The sequence below is a fragment of the Lepus europaeus genome, chromosome 19, assembly GCF_033115175.1.
Source record: "Lepus europaeus isolate LE1 chromosome 19, mLepTim1.pri, whole genome shotgun sequence".
Lineage (NCBI taxonomy): Eukaryota > Metazoa > Chordata > Mammalia > Lagomorpha > Leporidae > Lepus > Lepus europaeus.
The window spans coordinates 10,801,236-10,821,055 of record NC_084845.1 but is presented as its reverse complement, the minus strand read 5'-3'; the positions used below and the strand labels follow the sequence as shown (position 1 = coordinate 10,821,055).

The 19,820-nt window shown below is 60.7% G+C and overlaps 4 protein-coding genes across 8 annotated transcripts in view; 1 reads left to right on the top strand and 3 right to left on the bottom strand.

The window, feature by feature from the left end:
- MEGF8 (multiple EGF like domains 8) overlaps nt 1-1,658 on the bottom strand; it is a 40,069-nt gene extending 38,411 nt beyond the window's left edge. The window contains exon 1 of the mRNA XM_062177405.1: nt 732-1,658. Coding sequence (XP_062033389.1) covers nt 732-930 — 199 coding nt within the window. The 5' untranslated portion in view covers nt 931-1,658. The remainder of the gene's footprint in view (nt 1-731) is intronic.
- Nucleotides 1,659-2,076: 418 nt separating this feature from the next.
- Nucleotides 2,077-11,323, bottom strand: TMEM145 (transmembrane protein 145). Of its 4 annotated transcripts, none has more exons than XM_062176880.1 (15): nt 11,204-11,323; nt 10,369-10,443; nt 10,170-10,247; nt 10,001-10,087; nt 9,818-9,919; nt 9,649-9,733; nt 9,485-9,556; nt 9,325-9,393; nt 9,009-9,089; nt 8,712-8,790; nt 8,484-8,577; nt 7,623-7,795; nt 5,894-6,014; nt 3,319-3,525; nt 2,077-2,346 (listed from the first exon to the last, which is right to left on the bottom strand). In XM_062176880.1, exons 1-15 carry the CDS (start codon nt 11,321-11,323, stop codon nt 2,266-2,268), a joined length of 1,524 nt encoding a protein of 507 aa, XP_062032864.1. In that variant the 3' UTR covers nt 2,077-2,265. The 4 variants fall into 4 exon arrangements, with proteins under 4 accessions (XP_062032864.1, XP_062032865.1, XP_062032863.1 ...); XM_062176879.1 differs by lacking the exon at nt 2,077-2,346 and adding an exon at nt 2,569-2,817; XM_062176881.1 differs by lacking the exon at nt 7,623-7,795.
- Nucleotides 11,324-13,337: 2,014 nt separating this feature from the next.
- PRR19 (proline rich 19) lies at nt 13,338-14,521 on the bottom strand. The gene is made up of 2 exons (XM_062175829.1): nt 13,903-14,521; nt 13,338-13,810 (listed from the first exon to the last, which is right to left on the bottom strand). Exons 1-2 carry the CDS (start codon nt 14,519-14,521, stop codon nt 13,338-13,340), a joined length of 1,092 nt encoding a protein of 363 aa, XP_062031813.1.
- Nucleotides 14,522-16,790: 2,269 nt separating this feature from the next.
- PAFAH1B3 (platelet activating factor acetylhydrolase 1b catalytic subunit 3) lies at nt 16,791-19,049 on the top strand. 2 transcript variants are annotated; one of them, XM_062177536.1, is made up of 6 exons: nt 16,791-16,887; nt 17,051-17,144; nt 17,293-17,382; nt 17,827-17,943; nt 18,028-18,150; nt 18,723-19,049. In XM_062177536.1, exons 2-6 carry the CDS (start codon nt 17,067-17,069, stop codon nt 19,008-19,010), a joined length of 696 nt encoding a protein of 231 aa, XP_062033520.1. In that variant the 5' UTR covers nt 16,791-16,887; nt 17,051-17,066; the 3' UTR covers nt 19,011-19,049. The 2 variants fall into 2 exon arrangements, with proteins under 2 accessions (XP_062033520.1, XP_062033519.1); XM_062177535.1 differs by lacking the exon at nt 16,791-16,887 and having other exon boundaries at nt 16,917-17,144.
- Nucleotides 19,050-19,820: the final 771 nt, after the last annotated feature.

Below are 19,820 nucleotides of genomic sequence, written 5' to 3'. Positions count from 1 at the left end.
AGGGTAGTGGCAGGGCCATTGCACAGGTGGGTCCCTCTTTTCTGGAATGCTCTCCCCTGCCCCCCTCCTCCCTGGCTCCCATTGGTCCCTTAGGTCTCAGCTCACACCTCCCCTCCTCTCCCCCGGGGCCAGGCTCTCCCAGGCCCATCACAGATCACTCTGGGCTGTCACCTCCTGTTGCTTGGCTCCCTCGCCACACTCCAAGCCTTTAAGGTACTCAAGATCATCGGACTTGTCTCGGTCTCTGCCACAGTGACATCAATAATAATCCTAATACCATTTACTGAGCATTGACGATGGGCCAGGCACACTAAATAGCTGGTCTCATTTAATTCCAACAACCCTGTGAGCCGAGTCGTTTTGTTTTCCCCAATGGGGAAGGGGGCAGGAGGGTGGGGGGTGGCTAGCTGAATCTCAGAGGAAATGTCACCTGCCCCAAATCGGAAAGCCTACACTGGGAGCCAGGTGATGGGGCTCCCCAGCCTGAGTTTCTGACAGTTACGGAGAGCACCCCTCCCTGCTGCTCTGGCTGTCTGGGTCTGGCTGTCTCAACCCCACTAGACTTCAAGGCATCCCAGGGCAGGCCTCAGGTGGGCGGCTACCCCGGGGGTCTTGCACTTCCTACAGCAAAAGGTCTGGAACAGAACGGGGCTCCGGGAATATGCCGAGTGCATGAACGCACAAATGCAGTAGCCAGCGGATGAGCGAGTGACCCACGCGGACCCACTCACCCTCGATGAGCCACTCGCAGTTGCCATTGACGCTGTAGTTGCCCGCACCGTCCGTCACGAAGCCTGGAGCCTCCCGCAACACCTGTCGCTGCCCCTTGCAGTCCCCCGCCCGGGCTCCGGGGGACAGCGGGCCCAGCACGGCCAGGACCAGAGCCACGGCCAGGGCCAGGGCCGTGGATAGTGCCCGGCCCTGGGCCATCGTCGCCTCCCGCAACGACCCTTGGAAACGGGAAGGGCCGCGAAGATCCGGAGAGGACCCTCTACCCGGCGTGAGGCCCTGCAAATGCGACCTCTATAGGCATAGCATGGCCTTGTAGACCCGGGAAGTCTGGGAGACGCAGTCCCTGAGAAGGGGACGGCCGCTGGGGACCGGCTCTGGGAGCCGAGCAGCCGGTCCTACAGACCCATGGAAGGCCGGGTACTTGGGCTCGCCAGGGACAGGCTCGACCGCTAGGGACCGTAGGGGTCCCCTAGAAACACGGGGCCCCATAGAGGGGCCGACCCCATAAAACGGCGTCCAGCAGTTAGATTCAGGCCGCTGCGGGCCAAAACGGACCTTACAGACGGGTGGTCCCCAGGGGGCGAAGGGTTCCACCGCCCGGCAGGGGCCCCCTACAGAGAGTACTGGGCCGGGACCAGCCAGGCCCAGACGGTCCCGGAGAGACCCCTCCAGTCAGGGGCGGGGCGCGAGCGGATGCCGGGGACGGTGCCAGCCTTCCGAGGTGCCAGCCCGGACCCCATAACCCCACTGCCTTCCCTCACCCACCCGCGCCTCCCTCCCGAGCCGGATGGGCCAGATCAGAGAGATGAGGGGACGCTCGGGCCAGAGCGGCTCCGGGAAGACCCGCTGGGAAGGCAAGGGGGCGGGAGCCGAGCGGCCGCTGTGGGAGGGCGGGCGGAGAGGAGGCGAGAAGTTGCAGCCCGGCAGGTCAGAGCGGCCCTGGGAGGACTGCGGAGCGCCCAGCCCCACCCCTCGGCCAGGGGAGGCTTCCGGAAACGTCCCCGCCCATTTTGTCCCTGGGCGCATGCGCAACAGCGACCTCCTCGGGCCCGTGAGGAGAGAATCGCACATGCGCAGTGCTAAGAGCGCGACCCAAATTCGGGAAGCGGGAGGCTGAGGGGAGCGTGTGCCGCTGGAGGGCGTCTCTACCTCTGACTGGGGGAAGCGAAGGGGAAAATAAAGGGGCTCTGCGAGAAGATCCCCGTCCACAGTGCTCCCCAGATTCTGGGTCGCAAGCGCCTTGCCGACATGTTCAGATGGACACGCTGAGCAGCCCCGCCGGCGGACCCCGTCGACATGTTAAAGAAAGCCATGTTGTAGATAAAAACTCAATGAATCCTCTTTATTTTGGCAAGAATGGGGGCGGGGGGGTCTTTCTGCCAGGGACCTCAGGAAGGCCCCCGGAGTGGAGATGGGGCAGACAGACCACGGTCCGAGGGAGCGCTTCCGAGCGAGGCCAGCTGCACAGTATCCGTCCCGGGAGCGGCTCGGGGTCGCGGGTCCCGCAGGGTCACGGGCAGGGTCCCGGCGGCGTCAGAGGTCTCGGAGGGGGCCCGGGGGCCGGAGATCTCGGAACAGCGGGAGCCCAGAGTCCGGCGCCGTTCGGGGCAGGGGCTGAGGGAGGGGACGGGGAGAGCGGCTCCCGCGGGACCGTTTGGCACAGGAGGGCAGGGGGACAGGGCGCACTGCTCCCCACCCGGGAGCGTGGGCTGGGCTGGCGGGGGACGGGGAGGCCTGGGATGGCCCGAGCCCTGGACTCAGGGGACGAGTTGGGGGCGGGGGCGGGGGTCCGGAGCCCAGCTGGGGCCCGGTGCGCGGCCCATGGGACGGGGGTGCTCAGACCGGGGGTGCGGTGCCCCCGGCCGTGTGCATGCTGAAGTATTCGGTGAAGCCGGTGTGCGGCGCCGCCGTCTGGGGCACGAGCGGCTGGTAGGATGGCGTCGGGCCATCCCAGCCCGCGTCGGCCGCCTTGGGGAACCGAGCGGGAGGGGGCGGGGAGGCTGCGCCCGGCTCGGCCATGGTCACCACGCGGCCCCTCGGGGCCACCGCTGCCGCTACCGCTGTCTCCTCCACCTGCTTCCCGGCCTGGGAGGGGGGTCAGGGTCAGAGGCCATCCGGGACCCTCGGGGGGGGGGCAGATGCGGCCCCGAAGGCCCGTCCCCCTCCCCCTAGAGGACCCCACCACCCCAGGCAAGGATGCACTTGTCAATCAGGGAAGGAGTGGACGGGAGGGCGCCTGGGCAGCGGGGCCAGGTACTCCGGGGGCGGCGTCGGGGTGCGTGGGGCAAACTCCGGCGGCGGCCGGGGAGCAGGGGGAGAGCCGCGGAAGGCGGGCGGCGGGGGCACAGCGCTCGGCGTCCGTGGCGGCGTGCGCAATAGCGCCAGGACCCAGTCTGGCAGGGTGGGCGCGGGCGCCGGGGGAGGGTCGCGGCGCGGCGTCGGGACGCGGGGCGTGCGGAAGGCAGGGGGCGGGCTCAGGCGCCCGGGCGCGGGGGGCGCGGAGGGTGGTGGCGGGGCCGGGAGCGGGGTCAGGTATTCCAGGGGCGGCGCCAGCAGCTCCTCGGGCGCCGGGGCCGCGGGGCTTACGGAGGAGGTGGGCGGGGGGATGGAGAAGAGCTCCGTGAAGTTGGGCACCGAGTCGCTGATGAACGTCACGTTCCCATAGACGTGCTGCGGGAAGGCCTTGTCCGCCGACTGGCTCCCTGCTGGGCCCGGGGTCCCGGCCGAGGCGATCTGCGACGTGCGCACGTGGTATGGGAAGTTCTTGTTGGCTGCTGACGGGCGAGTCATGATCTGGGGCGAGTGGCCAAGCATAGGTTGGAGAAGCACTGTCCAGGCCCAGGCTGTCTCCTAGGTCCCAAGAATTTCCCTTCGCTTGAGATCCCCACACTTCCGTGCAGCCTTTCGGACTGGGTTGCGTTCTCATAGTGCCCCGGGCTCCAACCTTTTCTCTCCAACACAACTCACTACTCTGCCTCCCCCTGTCCCCATCTGTGCCCTGGTCGCTGGGCTATCACTGGCTAAAATCAGTGTCCCGCACTGTGCAGTAGCCCAGCCACCAGCAAAGCCACATGGAGCTTCAGTGTAGTCAAAATTAAAATTTCAGTTTCTCAGTCGCACTGTTCACATTTCCAGTGTCCAGTGCTGCATGTCATGGGTAGCTACCGCAGTGGACAGCACAGATTATATTTCCATCAACACAAAATTCAACTGGACAGTAATTAATAGACTAGAATGCTAGCACCTAGGAGGGCTGGCTGTGGAGTCCTCGGTACCTCAAGTTCTTGAATCTCTGCCACCCACCTGGGAGACCCAGGAGTGCTGGGCTCCCGGCTTCGACCTGGCTCAGCTTTGGGCATTTGGGGAGTGAACCAGTAATTGGAGGGTTTCTGTCTACCTTTCAAATAAAATGAAAATACACTTTAAAAAATACAGACTCGACTTTAGGAAGCCCTCAATAAATACCGCTGGAATGTGGGGACGTCTACCCATTTAGCCTGTGAGCCATGAGGGCAGGGACAGCGTGTGACTCCAAGGCCACATCCTGGAGACAGCACCTTCCCTCCAAGGCCCATGGGACAGGGGTGCTCAGGGTGTTGAATAAATGAACAGGAGCTGAAATTCAGAGTGGCGGGATGCCAGAGGCGGAGCTGTGCAGAGCACCCAGGAGCATTTTCAGGAGAGAAGCCAGCTGAAGGTGAACTAAAAGCAAGGGCACTGTGTTTGACGGTCTGCGCCTCTGGGCTCTGGGGTGTGCTGATGAAACTCCCCGAGCTGCGCCAGTGGAAGGGGCTGCAGTGCCCACTTGGAAACATGAGCAGGCGGAAATGAAAAAGCCTGGCACAGGGGCCGGGGGTGGTGTGTCAGCACTTTTCCTCTTTCTGTGCACAGCTTCACGATGGGCCAGACCAGGAAGGCGAGTGAGTCTGTACCTAAGTTGGGCTCTGAGATGGAGACTGGGAGAGCAGCCCCCTACCTGGCAGCTGAATATGGGTCTCACCCAGAGCACACAGCAGGTCCCAGGGGCCTTGGGTGATGCCTGCTTCCCTCCCTGGCTCCCTTTCATGCAAGCTCTTGGGGTCTGCCAGAGAAGGACGGGTTCAAAGTGCCTGCTCTGCCACCAAAGGCCATGGAGCCACGACAGGTCATCTCCCTACATCTGGGCCTTATCTCTGTAGACTGGGTATGGTGGCTGCTACCGATCCTCTCCTGGGCCTGGGTAAATGCACACAAGTGTTCCTAGCATGAAACGGGCTGGGTGAGACAGGTGCCCAGTGATCAGCCAGTAGATAAATGAATGAATGAACAAGAGAACTGTTATCAAGAAAGTGAGATGGGGCCAGCGCCATGGCTCAACAGGCTAATCCTCTGCCTTGTGGCGCTGGCACACCAGGTTCTAGTCCCGGTCAGGGCACCAGATTCTGTCCCGGCTGCCCCTCTTCCAGGCCAGCTCTCTGCTGTGGCCTGGGAGTGCAGTGGAGGATGGCCCAAGTCCTTGGGCCCCCTGCACCTGTGTGGGAGACCTGGAGGAAGCTCCTGACTCCTGGCTTCGGATCAGCGCAGCTCTGGCCGTTGCAGCCAATTGGGGAGTGAACCATCAGATGGAAGACCTCTCTGTCTCTCTCTGCCTCTCCTCTCTCTGTATAACTCTGACTTTCAAATAAATAAATAAATCTTAAAAAAAAAAAAAAAACAAAGACTAGATTTGCTGCCAGGACCATTGTGATGCCTGGGTCTTGACAGTACCACCACCACCGCTGCCACCCCGCCAGGAGCCCCAGCCTCTGCCACCCCAGCTACATCCTGAGCAACAGCCTGTGGTGGGAGCGTGTGTGTCTGGGGAGAAGGGTGGTGTAGAGACAAAGGGGCTTGGGGGAGACAGTGGGGATGCAAAAGAACATGTGAGAGTCTGGGGACCGGTGGTTAGGAATGGAAGTGGGGATGCAGGCTCAAAGAAAGAGAGTGGATTGGAGAAAGAGGCCAAGACACAAAGTAGAAGAGGGGAAGCGAAGAGGGCGGATTTGGGGGAACAGTCGAGTGGGCCGCCGGGACCCAGCAGATTCTCACTAGGTGTCTGGTGAATGACTGGATAAAGAAGACATGGATCAAGGGCTCAGGACAGGAGCCCCAGGCATCCCCTGTGCTGGTTTGCCATCCTCACCAGAAACACGCCGTGGGCATACAAGTGGATCCCCAGCTGGATGCCATTGACGATCTTCTCCCGGGCCCACTTGGGGATCCCGAAATTGGCAATGAGGGCCATGACCGGAACTGCAAAGAACCTGAAGGAGAGGTATTGGTTGACAGAGACACTGCTCCTGCCCTCCACCCCAACCCATGGCCCCACCTCCCCGCCATGCACACACAAGTTCCACAGTGGGGCTTTCAGAAGCCATAGCCTGAAAGAGGGTCTGGAATCTTACTGGTCTGGGAAACCCTAGGGGCGAGGATTAGGCTACATTTAACTCAGCTGGGGCCAGCGTCCTGGCCAGCAGGTTAAGTTGCCACCTGTGATGCCAGCATCCCATATGAGCACGAGTTCAAGTCCAGGCTGCTCCACTTTCGATCGAGCGCTCTGTTACGTGCCTAGGAAGGCAGCAGATGATGGTTCAAGTATGTGGGCCTCTGCCACCCATGTGGGAAGCCAGGATGGAGCTCCAGGCAACCTGGCTTCTGCCTCGCCCAGCCCTAGCTGTTGTGACCATTTGGGGAGTGCACCACCAGATGGAAGACCTCTTTCTCTCTGGGTCACACAATTTACAAGCTTTGGAGCTGGGATCTGAAGCCAGGCAGTCTGGATTGGAATCCACCTAGTTACTGCTATGTTTTTTGTTTTTTGTTTTTTGTTTTTGGGGTTTTTTTAGAATTATTTACTTATTTTGAAAGGTAGAGTTACAAGGCCAGCGCCGCGGCTCAATAGGCTAATCCTCTGCCTTGTGGCACCAGCACACCAGGTTCTAGTCCCAGTCAGGGTGCCGGATTCTGTCCTGGCTGCCCCTCTTCCAGGCCAGCTCTCTGCTGTGGCCTGGGAGTGCAGCGGAGGATGGCTCAAGTGCTTGGGCCCTGCACCCCACGGGAGACCTGGCTTCCGATCAGCACAGTGCGCCGGCCGCGGCGGCCATTGGAGGGTGAACCAACGGCAAAAGGAAGACCTTTCTCTCTGTTTCTCTCTGTCTCTCACTGTCCACTCTGCCTGTCAAAAATGTTTAAAAAATAAATAAATAAAAATTAAAAAAAAGAAAGGTAGATTACAGAGAGAGAGAAGGTGGGAGAGAGAGAGAGAGAGAGAGAGAGAATGAATCTTCTGGTGGTTCACTCCCCAAATGGCTGCAACAATTGGAGCTGAGCTGGTCAGAAGTCAGGAACCAGGAGCTTCTTCCAGGTGTCCCACATGGTTGCAGGGGCTCGGGGAATTTAGCCATCCTCTGCTGCTTTCCCAGGCATATTAACAGGGAGCTGGATTGTAAATGGAGCAAGCACCCAGAGGGGATGCTGGTGCCTCAGGCAGTGGCCTTACCCATTACACCACAGCGCCAAACCCACTAAACAATTCCAAGGAGTCTTTATTGAACGTCTACTACCTATCAAACACTAAACTATGCATGCTCAAGGTAACCTCTGCAGGAGATACTACCGAAAAGCTTGGGTTATGGGTAGTAACCTGAGCACTCTTTGTGAAAGTCTCTTTTGCTTTTTTTCTTTCTTTTTTTTTTTTTTACTTTGGGAAATTAATTTTCCCAAGATCACAAGGAGAATGATGGCAGATGCTGAGTGGCAGCTGCCTGACTTAAAAACCCACCTTCCTCATGGAAGAGGGTCTAAGGTGGGCTGAAGCCACTTTCAGGGAGCCGCAGGAGGTACGGGCAAGTTGGGGGCCCACCACATCTCACCAGAGGGTGTAGGCAGCAAAGAAAGGCACGTAAAAGGGCTGCTTCTCAGGGAAGTGGCGCAGGGAGACGAGCACAGCATAGCAGAACCACACGTAGGCAGCCACCTGCAACCCGATGAGCCCGTAGCCGGCTGGAGACTCGTATGTGTACAGTACCTGACCTGGGTCGAAGAACTGGACCCACAGGAGAGGGTTCATCATAGCCCTGGCTTCCCGTCTTCCATCAGGGTCCCTGAACCCCACCCATGGGCCCCCAAGGGAGCAGCGGGAGAGCCAGGGATAGATACAGAGCATACAGAGAGAAAGAGGGTGAAAAGACAGGGAGAGAATACATCGGCTGCCGTGTGCCCCCACATGGGGGCTGAACACCTCCCATGTGTGAGCTTTTCTGTCGGGATCAATTCATCGAGGCAGGTCCTACTATCACCCCACTTTATACAGCGGACAGGCCAAAGCCTGCTGGTGACACAAAGCTTTTGAGGAGCACCCCACACACCGGCACCCAGGGTAGGGAAGAGCCTCCTGTTTTTCCAAAGAAGAAAAGAGAGGGGTTCATCACCCAAGGCCAGCCAGCTAGGAAGTGGGAGAGCACAGTGGCATCCAGGTCTGCAAGGACTCTTCGACACGGAGCACAAATGTGACCGCAGTGAGAGACGGTGGGAGCTACTCGGGGACGTGAGGAGAGGAGGGCTCACTTAGACAGGAAAGCGGAAAACCGGAGTGGCAGAGAGAAAGCTGGATTGCCTGGAAGAGCGCTTTGTGCAGAGGGGCCGGCGGGCAGGTCAGCAAGAAGCAGGCCACCCAGAGCTTTGAGGAGGGGGCGGGAGAGGGGAGGGGCCCAGCAGGGGCCTCTGGGACTCACTTCCGCCTCGTAGATGAGCAGCACCACATGGGTGAGGGTGTACAGGGTCATGTAGATTGACAACTTCACGGAGCCTGAGTGGCTGATGCGGCCCCTGGCGGCGGCAGGCCATGAGGGGAGACAGCAAGGGTGGGGGCCGTCAGGGAGGAGGGGGCGGCTGCCCCCCAGGCCCACCCCCACCCGGCTCCCCAGCCCCGCCGCCCCGCCAAGGGCTCCCTGCCCGGGCACCGTGTCACCGTGAATCCCTTCCCCAGGAGGATGAGCATCAGCAGGAAGATGAGGAAGCTGGAGGAGAAGAGCAGCTTGGCTGGGAGAAGGGAGGAGAGGGCGGCTCAGGCGGGCTCGGATGGACCCCGCCCCAGCCCCGCCCCAGCCCCGCCCCAGCCCCGCTCCAGCCCCCCAGCCCCAGCCCTGCCCCAGCCCCCAGCCCCCACCCCCGCCCCCGCCCCAGTCCCTCAGCCCCCGCCCCAGCCCCCAGCCCCAGCCCCGGCCCCAGCCTCAGCCCCTGCCCCACTGCGTTCTCACCCAAGATCTTCACACTCTCGTTGCCAATGCCGTCGGTGGCATACTGGCCCCAGTAGATGCAGAAAAACAGGAGGCTCAGGACTAGGATGGGGGATGAACACAGAGGAAAGGGGCAGAGACCACCCCTCAAGACTCCAGGTCGGTCACCGCCCCTGACCTGCCAAGAGACTTGGGTGTCCGGCCCCCTTGCCCCGCACCCCTCCTCCCTGGGGACCCAGGAGTCCAGGTTCCCAGGCTCTCTGCTGTCGGTCCCAGACCTCAGGGCCCCACGTCCCTCCTCCCACAGAATCGCAAGCTGGGACAGGCTAAACCTCACCCTCCACTCCTGCGGCAGCCATGAACATTTTGTAAGTGGTGTGGAGTAGCTGACGGCCTTTCAGCAGGTCTGGAAAGCGGGGCAGGGAAAGGCTCTTCACGGACAGAAGGGAGGACAGCCCTCTCCCCTGCCCCTGCTCCTCTCCATGTGCTGGACTCACATCCAAAATAACAGGAGAGGAAGAAGATGAGGATGAAGATGAGGAGGAAGGTCACATCTGTCTCCAGGATCCCTGCCCACGTGGCGAAGAAAGAAACAGTTTGGTCCCCAGCCTGGCACCCAGCCTCGGACTCCACAGGCAGCCTGGGGTCCCCATTTGCTCACCAAACTCATCGGCCGAGAAGTGCCGGGTCCAGAACGACTTGCCATTGGTGAGGACCATCTCGTACTCCAGCTGCAGCCCATCTCCCTGTGGGGAGGGTGCAGGCCTCAGGGTGGGGGGCACCAAGAAAGCAAATAGGAGAAGGCCCTGGGGGCTGCCGCAGCCCCTTACCCCGCACTTGCTGAGAGCGATGTACCACCACCTTTCGCGCACGGAGCGGAAGCTGCGGCCACTGGAGCAGCTCAGGTAGCGGGTCCCGGCCTCTGACACTACCTGAGAAGGAGCGAGAAGGCTGAAGCCTGGCCCCCAGGCCTGAGACCTCCAGGACCCCCTCCCCCGGGGCTGGGCCCACACCTGACAGCCTGACCAGGCATACTGGGTGGTGAGGTTGATGACCTGGTTGTTCTCCGGCCTGATCACTGACTCCTTGGCCAAGCAGTCCTGGGGAAGGCAGGTACAGGGTCACTCCCTGGCCAGCGGTGGCCTTTTCCCTATCCTCCTACCCGCTCCTCACAGCTCTCACCTTGTCGCCTGCTTTGTACACGGCTGGCCACTGGGAGGGGTCATCGAAATAGAGCAGGATGTTCTGACAGCACTTGGCCTGCAGACCGAGAGATCAGGGGCTTGGGGGAGTGCAGGGGCCTCGGGGAGCCCCTGCCTGGGGAGACCAAAGGAGTAAAGTATCCAAGCCCCGGGATGCCAGGTGACAGGGGAAGACTCACTTCAGGGTAGCGGAAACGGAAGTCCAGTCGGCCGTAATCCGAGAGGAAACAAAATCTTGTCAGGAACACCCAGTCCTAGAAAAGGGGTCTGGTCACACCCTCTTCTGAGTCCCTACAGAACTCTTCCACTGGAGACCCCCAACTTTCCTTCCCTCCCCTCGGGTTCCTGGCTTCCCAGGCACTGCGAGGAGACCAAGTCACCTCCAACATTCCTCCCAGGTCCCTTCCCTGTGGGTCCCGGACTCCTGCTGCCCTGATTTCTGCCCTCTAAGAAGCCCCCCCCCCGCGCTCCTCCCCTCCCCTCCCCTCCCCTCCCCTCCCCTCCAAAACCCTCCTTCGCCTTCCCCAGGCACCAGGAGAAAGACCCTGGAGAGCCAGGTGTGCGTCCTGGCCACCTTGGGTCCCGGACACCAAGCAAGTGCCATTGCCCCAGTCACGGTCCCAGGGCCCATCCCGTGCTGCAGAATCTTCCACACGGCCCCCTCCTGGTCCTGAGCCGGGTGCGCCGAACTCAGGGCTCTCCGCCGAGTGCAAGTGCTGTCCCTTCAGCACCACCTCGGCGCCCGCCCTCCCCCGCGCCAAACTCTCACTCTGCCAGCCCGCGCCCCATCCCCACCCAGCTCTGACCTCAGCGTCCCTCCTGCAATCCCCAAGTCTGGCCCGGCCCCCCACGGCCCCCCACAGCCTCCACCCCGGCCCAGTCCCCATCGCCCCTGGCCCCATCTCCCGCGGATCCCCGGGTCCGCTCGGGAGGGGCGGCAGGGGGCGGGGCGGCACCCTCTCCCCTGCGGTCTCCCCGGGCCCGCCGAGCGGCGGGGGACCCCCGTGTGCTCACCTCCTTGGAGCTGAGGTTGCCCCGCACGTACTTGGCCCGGGCGCGGGGGGGCAGCGGCAGCAGGAGGAGCAGCAGCGGCGGCAGCAGGCGGCGCAGCGCGGGCGCGCGCAGGGGCTCCATTCCGCCGCTCTGGCCCCGGCTCCGCTCCGGCTCCCGCTCCGGCCGGCGACGGAGGCGAGAGCGCGCGGGCCGGCCAGCGCGCGTCCCCGATTAAAGGGGCCGCCGGGCGCTGCGCTCCCCGCCCCTTCCCCAGGGATGGCCCAACCTGGTGGGAGAAGACGCTCCTTTCCCATCCTCCATCATCCCACCCCAGTGCTCCGCTCTGGGAGTCTCGCGGATCGAACCCACATCCCCCAAGGTGTGCCTTCTTCAAACTTCCTCCCCAGGGATGGCCCACTGTCCCCAGACCCGACCTCTGTCCTGACCTCATCCCAATTTAGTCCCCAAATCAGTCTTTGATTGTCCATCCCCACCCCGATGACAGCACCCCCAGCTCTGTGTCCATCCTCTAGTTGCCAGCATTCCAAATGCTATGCTCACAGACACAGAGGCACAAGAGAGGACAAGATATTTGATCCGGGCCCCACACGGAGGCAGCAGAGCCCTCAGCCACAGCCCCCATACCCGTCTGCCTGATCCGTCTCTGCTTACCAGCATGGAAAATGGGCTGTTAAGAGACAGGGGTGGTGGGGTCTGACATCCAGCAGCATGGGCACCAGAGTGAACTGCCTGTGTTCAAATTCCAGTATTGCCACTTCCCCTAAGACCTTGAGTCATCCAGCCCTGTGGTCTCCCAGTCCAGTCCCCGCTAGGAGCCTGTGGACTGTGAGGTTTCCTACTGGGCAAGAGGGAGAAAGCCACTCAGCTTGACATTCCTGACCCGACTCCGGGAAACATTTTATTATTTATTTGAATAGCAGAGAGAGGATCTTCCATCTGCTGGTTCACTCCCCAAATGCTCACAACAGCCACACCAAAGCCAGAGCCTGGAATTCATTCCAGGTCTCCCACCCAGGTGGCAAGGACCCAAGCATCTGAGCCATCACCTGCTGCTTTGCAGGGTGCACAGTAGCACAAAGCTGGATTGGAAGCAGGGCCAGGACTCCAATCCAGGGGCCCTGGTGTGGCATGTGGGCACCTGATGTGGCACCTTAACTACTGTGCCACACCCCACCCCTGCAACATTTCTTGCTTTATCCCTCACTTTCCACTTCAGAAAATCTGCTGCTATTCAAAATACCATTTTAGAAAACTAAGCCAAACAGCCAAGCAGGGAAGGAGCATGGGCGAGGGCAGGGGGCTTCCCTGCTCCATGGTGCTGTTGCCAGCAAGGACTGCAGGGGTGCTGCCAGATCTTTTCTGAGAAAATTCAGAAATGTATATTTTTAAAGAAACTGTCTAACAGGCAATTGATTCAAACATTTAAAACACTGTGGGCGGGGTGGGGGCTCTGTGGGGCAGTCAGCCCTAATCTGCCACTCCTTCCCTGGTCACGTGCATTGTGCCCCCTGCCCACCAGACCAGCAGTCCTTCAAGGGCAGGTCCAGATGTGAACCACTCTGGATCCCAGCACAGCGTAAAGATCTGGGCTGAAGGAAAACGCTCCTCCACCCCCTTTCTGCCTCCTCCAGGCCTTGCACGGGGTGTTTCCCCTGCCCAAACCATCCTTTTCCTCCTAAATTAGCAAATATCTACCAATCTTGAAAACTACAGGGTCTCTGTCGGCTCCTCTCTGAAGTCATCCCTCCTACCTTGGGCTCTCCCAATCCCTGCACCTCTGTCTCCCAGAAGCAAACAGTGGAGCTGGGACTGTACATCCAAGAGCCACGTGGGGACAAGGTCTCAGTCTTGCCCATTCTGGGGACCCTGCATCAGCTCAGAGTTGGACACCCAACTAGCCACTGTGAGTATAAGACTGATTAAAGCCCAGGTTTCCCAGTCCTACTGGGCCCCAGAGCCCAAGAAGGTCCCAAGTGACAGCACCTTCCCTTCCATCTTGAATCTAGAACTCAGAGTTGAGAAGAGCTGCTCTCCTGCGTCAGCCACTCACGGGAGAACCAGAGGACCATGAAGAAGGTTCTTTATTGAGATGACCAGACTGTGGGATACCTGCCCTAGCCCTAGCCTCGGCCTCTCAGTACAGTCTCATGGGTGGAAAGGACCAGGCTTCCGGACTGCTCTGGGCCACCACCCAGGAGAGGCTGGGCAGTGGGGCAGGGGGGCTGGGGCTCCAGTCCAGGGCAGAGGTTCGAGGCATCAAGGGTGAAGGCAGCTGAGGTAGGGGCTGTGGTGGGCCAACCCCCCAGGGCTGGGGAGGGGGCGGTGTGCCTACAAGCCAGATGCTTTTTAGCAGGTCAAAGGCTGTTGGAGGACCCCAGGCCACCTTGGATGGCGAAGAGAATGAGGGCAAAGGGGGTGGCCAAGGACCTCTTGGTGGTGCCAGGTTCCCCCTGGGTGCAACGGGAGTGCTGGAGGCGCAAGGCATGGTGAAAGCAAGCTCCTTGGTCCCTGGTCGCCGCCTCTGTCTCTCCTCCCCTGGGGTCTGCTCAGCATCGTTGATCCAGGAGGGTGTCATCCTCCGTCTCTCAGGGCCCACAGGCTTGGTCCCTGGCACAGAGGAAAGCAGCACAGGAAACAGCTGAATGACAGCAGGGAAGGGGAAGGGGAAGGGGAATGCAGGGGACAGGAAACAGGCTCACCTTGCAAGGGTGGCTGGCAGCCCCGGAGCACCAGGGCAAGGTCAGGCACACAGCCATGGCAGGCCTGGAGGGTGCCCACAATGGCATCCCTGGCTTCTTGCACCAGGTTCCTCCTGGGGAAAGCGTGCGGTAGAATCAGCTGGCACTGTAACTCTTCTAGAAGCTGCCCCAAGCCAGGGAGCTCTGGGGAACTGGGCGGGCCTGGGCCAGAGCCTCCAGGCACCTGGTTCTCCTTGTCCTTTGACTGTGGGCCTGATTCTTGGACCCTGCCTGGGCTTGGGGAGGGTTTGGAAGGGAGTGGCGGGGTGCCCGGCTCCAGGGATCCACTTTTAAGCAGCCGAGCCACGTCCAGGGATTTCACTTCATGATTGAAGAGACCACGGTGCTCCCGGCTCAGTCGACCCTGGGTTATGACCACGAGCTTGGGGACAGAAGGGGCCACAGGATCCCGTAGGGGTACAGGTGGATCCTGACTGGCCGCAGGAGGATCCTGGTGGGCCAACGGTCGGCGGCTGCCCACTAGGGCCTCATTCCGCTCCCGCCTGGTCTTCCGGCGGCGAACACGACCAGGTTTCTCAGGCCGCTGGAAAGGCTGGCCGGCATGCCCCCGAGGATCCATGGTGTCCTAAAAAAGAGCGATACAGTGGTCACCAGCATGCAGGTAGGTCAGGATGAGAAGCAAGGTGGATACTGAGAAGAGAGGTTTGGGGTGAGGTGGGGCTACTGGTTAGACAAAAGAAGTGGAAGAGAACAGTTGGAACGGGTGTGGTCAGGGAAGGAGTCAGGTGGACAGTCATGGTTAATGGGATGAGGCATCTGGGCATCGGAGAATGGATAAAGAGCTGGAGAATGGGGAAGGGATCCTGAAACTGAAGAGATCTGGGGACCAACAGGGATTTTAAGGAGAAATCCTGCCCGAAATTGCAGAAAGTGATGAGATGGCCGAGAAAGAAAGCCAGGAAAGCGAGAGCAGCAGAGACGTTGTGGAGAGTCCGAGAAAGGGAGACGGAGGAGCCATCAGGGACAGGGGCCTGGTCATGAGGGGAGGCTCGGGGTGGGACGTGAAGCAGGTGGGGCAGTTGAGGTAAAGCAGGGGGCAGAGTAAAAGGGGTGGGGTACGGTTGGTGGGGGAGGGGCACCTCACCCTCTCCTGCCCCAACGAATCCCGTCCCCCTCCCACCCCACGTGGCTGTAGGGCGCAATGGCTTCTTCTCCGCGGTGGCGGCGGCCCCAGCTTTCGAAGACGCCTGGCGCTCTTCCGGTCCTCAGGCGCACCACACGCATGCGCACGTCCCTACTGCCCATTCACTTCCGGGCGCCAGAGAAAGGCACGAGGGTCCGCGGCCACTCAGTGGTTGTAGCCCCGCCCCTCGCAGCCTCGCCCCTCGCAGCCTCGCCCATACCGCTCCACCCACCAATCGGCTGGGCCCACGAGGCTTGCCCCTCCCCCCTGGATGCTGATTGGCTGAGACGGTAATGGGCGGACTTCGGAGGTCAAAGAGGCGAGGCAGGAGGTGCGAGGTTGAGAAAGGTGGTGTCCAGTCACCTCTGGGCAGCCACAGCCTTCTTCCCTAAAGAATCAACCTCCTGTAGTGTCCTGTAGGCTCAGGGGCTAGACTATCTAGGTTCAAATGCCCAAATTGTCCCATTTGTGCTGTGTGTGACCTCGCAGAAGTGTGTAACTACTGTAAGGGTATAATATAACCCGCGTCTTTTCTTTCTACCTGCCCAGTCTTCATCATGTTTCAAACCCAGCTCGGATACCACTTCTAGGAAACCCCTGGCCCCGAGTCCTCCTCCCCTAGAGGTTCCCCGAGCCTCCTTCAATCACAGCTTTGGCACACCCCACCCCCACCCGCGCCACAGCACTTGCTGGATCTGTCTCCCACAGTACACTGGGATAAGGCCAGGATCTCACCCATTCATTGAACATTCATTCAGCAAGTATTGTTGATCAGCCGCTACCAGCATGTGCCAGACCCGCCTCAGGGGAGGCAGAACAAAAACACAATAAATAAGGCTCTTCTCTGTCTCAGTATCAGTCTACCAGAATGAATGGCAAGGTCCAACCCAGGAGTGAGGCTACAGGAAAATGATGTGTAGGGAGGAGTGAGAACCCCCTACACTCACACACACACACACCTGGCCCCCAAGGACAGATTAATGTGAGCTGGGAGGGGGAGAGGCACCACCTCAGGTGGCCTTGACTGTTGATGCGGGTTTCAGAACCCCAGCACACCCAGCTGAAGTTGTTGGTCTGCGAACCAGATCTGCAAGACGATCTGCGGGAGGGGCGCCAGGCTGGAAGCCAGCCCTGCCGGGTCTCTAATTTCCTTTCTCTTTCTGTACCTTTTGCTACTCTCCATGCAGGTCCTGTGGTATCTTGAATGCAAAGATAAGCAGTTCAGATTGTAAGTCTGTCTGTCCGTCTATCTCTGAAGTTCTGAGCAGAGGCAGCCCAGGAAAAGGTAAGCTCACTAAAGCACAGGCTGCCTTGGAATGTCTCCTTAGAACTAGGCCGCCCATTTTCACATTTTGCCATGTTCCATTTCTGTCCCCTACGTCGGTAGAAAATGGGAGCGTCCCTTCCCAGGTGCATACGAGCCACCCTCTCACGGATCCAAGAATGGACTCTTCCACTAGCTCCCCTCCCCCCACCACGTGAATGGGGCGCACCCCCCACCCCAGTAGGTGGTCCCTGCCACACTTTGCTCGCCCTACAACAAATGGTTTCTTCCCTCGAGGTAGAGCGCTAGAGTTTCCCCGCCCATTTCTGGGTTTTCAGGTGCTTCGCCCCTCCCCGTGACACCAGTGGGTGGTTTCTTCCTCCTCCCCGCCGCCGTGCCGGATGGTCTCGCCTGCCCCGCCCCCAGCGCTGGGGAGCGCCCGTCGCCGCGTCGGCCGGGGAGTGCGTGGCCCGGCGGGAAGCGCGGGCGAGCCCACTGCGCGGCCGCGTGGGGGAGGCGGCCGCCCTCCTAAGTGAAGGTTTCCGCCTCTGGAGGGGAGGCGGGACTCTGGCTGGGCCTCCGGCCTCGGCGGGAGGGAGTCGGCACCGTCCATTGTTGCCTGGAGGGGTAAGGGTGGGCGTGGCAGAGCCGCCCCTCCTCCCGGAGCACTCCCGGGCCGACCTAGCCCGCTCACCCTGCAGGAGCTGGGGCGCCGAGATGAGCGGGGAAGAGAACCCAGCCAGCAAGCCCACGCCGGTGCAGGACGTGCAGGGCGACGGGCGCTGGATGTCCCTGGTGAGCGATCCTTAGGGGTCCGGGCGGCGGGGGTGGGGGTCTCATGAGAACCCCTGGTTCCTGCGGGGGGCCTAAGGAGCAGGGCGGGGCCGGGCCAGGCGCGGGGAGCGTGCGTGTCTTTGACTCCCCGCCTCGCGCGTCCCCGCAGCACCATCGGTTCGTGGCGGACAGCAAGGATAAGGAACCCGAAGTTGTCTTCATCGGGGACTCTCTGGTCCAGCTGATGCACCAATGTGAGGTGAGGCCTGGCCCCGTCCTCCTGCCCCACCCACTCCGCGCCCTCGCTGACAGCTGTGGTTTATCAGAAATGGGGCACCGAGGTGCAGCGTCCCCCCAGAGGAGGCCCTGCATGTCCTCACTTCGTCAGAGCCTTTCCTGTAAGCAGGCCGCCCAAGGTGTGGCTTTTTATTGTTTGCTGGCACAAAGCCGCAGTAAAGGCCAGCTGGGACAGGCGCCCAGCCTTCGCCTTTCCGGGACGCGGGGTCCTCCCGCTAAGGTCCCCCTGTGATGCTGTTGGATGGCCCGAGCCGGAGCAGATTCCACAGAACGAGTCTACCGTTTGGTTTAACGTGAGATTGCACCATCTTGCTTCCATAAAGCAAGGCTCTTCCTTGATGGCACTTGGCTAACACCTGGGGGGTGGGGGCGTGGTCCCTGCTGCTGATGCCCCTGTGCCCCACAGATCTGGCGGGAGCTCTTCTCTCCTCTGCACGCGCTTAACTTTGGCATTGGTGGTGACAGCACACAGCACGTACTGTGGCGGCTGGAGAATGGGGAGCTGGAACACATCCGGCCCAAGGTGAGCGGGGCGAGGGTGGGAGCCGGGTACACCTCCTGCCTGCCCCCTCACTGTCGCATCATCTTCACGCCCCTCTTTTCACAGATCGTGGTGGTCTGGGTGGGCACCAACAACCACGGGCACACAGCAGAGCAGGTGACCGGTGGCATCAAGGCCATCGTGCAGCTGGTGAACCAGCGGCAGCCGCAGGCCCGGGTCGTGGTGCTGGTGAGAGACGCTGGGCGAGGAAGAATGGCAGTGGTCTGGGACCCCTCAGATGTAGCAGCAGTTGGCACAGTCGTGGGCACCTTGGCACAGAGCAATGGTTTTCAGGCAAAAAAAAAAAAAATCTCATGTCAGAGCTTGCGGCGTCTATCAGACGGCCATGGTTGAAGATGTATTTGGGGACCGTTTAGCCCCTTTTGCCCAAGGGGCTGCTGGAGACACTGGAAGGGTTGAAAATCCTTAAAACACCATTTGAGTAACAGAATCCTCCGGCATTCCTGAGTGAGCAGGGTCCATCACTTCTAGCTGTTCCCTTCTCAGAGCAGATCGACCCCTTGCCACGGTGTCAGCATCTTTATGGCTGACGTCTGGAAAGAGGCTGGCACCCAGAAGGTTCTTGCTGAGTGGAGGCCGGGGTGCAGTCGAGCTACCTGTCTTTTCTCCCTACTCCCATTCCTCTCATATTTTGCATCTGGGGTCTCCATGGTTGAGGGGCAAAGGACAGTCTGGCACAGAGGACAGGGGATGCCAAGATGCTGGGAGGACCTCTTTAAACTCTTGGTGTTCCTCCACAGGGCCTGCTTCCGAGGGGCCAGCACCCCAACCCGCTTCGGGAGAAGAACCGACGGGTGAATGAGCTGGTCCGGACCGCACTAGCAGGCCACCCACGGGCTCACTTCCTGGATGCTGACCCCGGCTTTGTGCACTCAGATGGCACCATAAGCCACCATGACATGTACGATTACCTGCATCTGAGCCGCCTGGGCTACACACCCGTCTGCCGGGCCCTGCACTCCCTGCTTCTTCGTCTGCTGGCCCAAGACCAGGGCCAGGGTGTTCCTCCATCAGAGCCCACGCCCTAGGCATCCCGTCTTTCCACAACATTAAATTCTCCTTCCTCAGTCTCTTGTTTTCCTGCTTTCTGGGTGAGTCTATCTGGGCACTGCCGCCAGCCAGACCCTCTCCTGATCTGCAGTGCCGCAGTTGTACAGGGTGGTTCTAGTTCTGCCCAAGGCAGGCCTCCATCCCGGGACACTGGTCCGTGTGGTCAGGTGTGTTTCTGTGATCATAGCTTCAGCCAATACCCAAAGTGAATCCAGCCTTCCAGCACCATTGCACAAGGTCAAGGCAGAACGCCAAGGACTTGGAAGCCCCACACAGCCAAAGCCCACCTTAAGTCATCCCTCCAGAGCCTGCATGCACTCCTCCCCTATCTGGGACTTACGTTGCTCTGGCCCCAGTTTAGAGGCCACTTCCTATGGAGGCTTCCTGGCCCTTGCAGTAGTTGTCCCTTTGGACAGGGTGTGACTGTCTCCCCAGGCCCGGTAGAGTCCACAGACTGAGTGAGGAGTGTAACCCAGCACAGGTTCTCACTGGCCTGCTGTAGTACTGGGCTGGGCCACATGGGGGCAGCAGGAGTCACTGAGGACAAGGCACTATGGGTGGGCCAGCCACGTGCCACCTCTGCTCTTGGGACTTCTTGGGGCTGTAAAATGACTTTGGAGCCAGTGAGGGTGAAATGCCTGACAGCCCCCTGCTCTCAGGCCTTCCCTGAACTCCTGTCAGGTGGTGGAGAAAGGGGCGAAGTCCACAGCGTGGTTCCCTGCACCAGGGCTCCCTGGCTGGAGAGGGGTTGCCTGGTACCTGTTGCTGGCCCCGCTTTGGAAAGTCCA

Bases quoted from the DNA above. Each gene is read 5' to 3' on its own strand.
- PAFAH1B3 (XM_062177536.1), top strand. From the start codon at position 17,067: ATGAGCGGGGAAGAGAACCCAGCCAGCAAGCCCACGCCGGTGCAGGAC. The intron at 17,383-17,826 runs GTGAGGCCTGGC...TGTGCCCCACAG, and splicing joins AGCTGATGCACCAATGTGAG to ATCTGGCGGGAGCTCTTCTC. The intron at 17,944-18,027 runs GTGAGCGGGGCG...CTCTTTTCACAG, and splicing joins TGGAACACATCCGGCCCAAG to ATCGTGGTGGTCTGGGTGGG.
- TMEM145 (XM_062176878.1), bottom strand. From the start codon at position 11,323: ATGGAGCCCCTGCGCGCGCCCGCGCTGCGCCGCCTGCTGCCGCCGCTG. The intron at 9,557-9,648 runs GTGAGCAAATGG...CCACGTGGGCAG, and splicing joins CTTCTCGGCCGATGAGTTTG to GGATCCTGGAGACAGATGTG. The intron at 8,791-9,008 runs GTGAGAACGCAG...CCCTTCTCCCAG, and splicing joins CGAGAGTGTGAAGATCTTGG to CCAAGCTGCTCTTCTCCTCC.
- PRR19 (XM_062175829.1), bottom strand. From the start codon at position 14,521: ATGGATCCTCGGGGGCATGCCGGCCAGCCTTTCCAGCGGCCTGAGAAA. The intron at 13,811-13,902 runs GTGAGCCTGTTT...CCTCTGTGCCAG, and splicing joins CTGCCAGCCACCCTTGCAAG to GGACCAAGCCTGTGGGCCCT.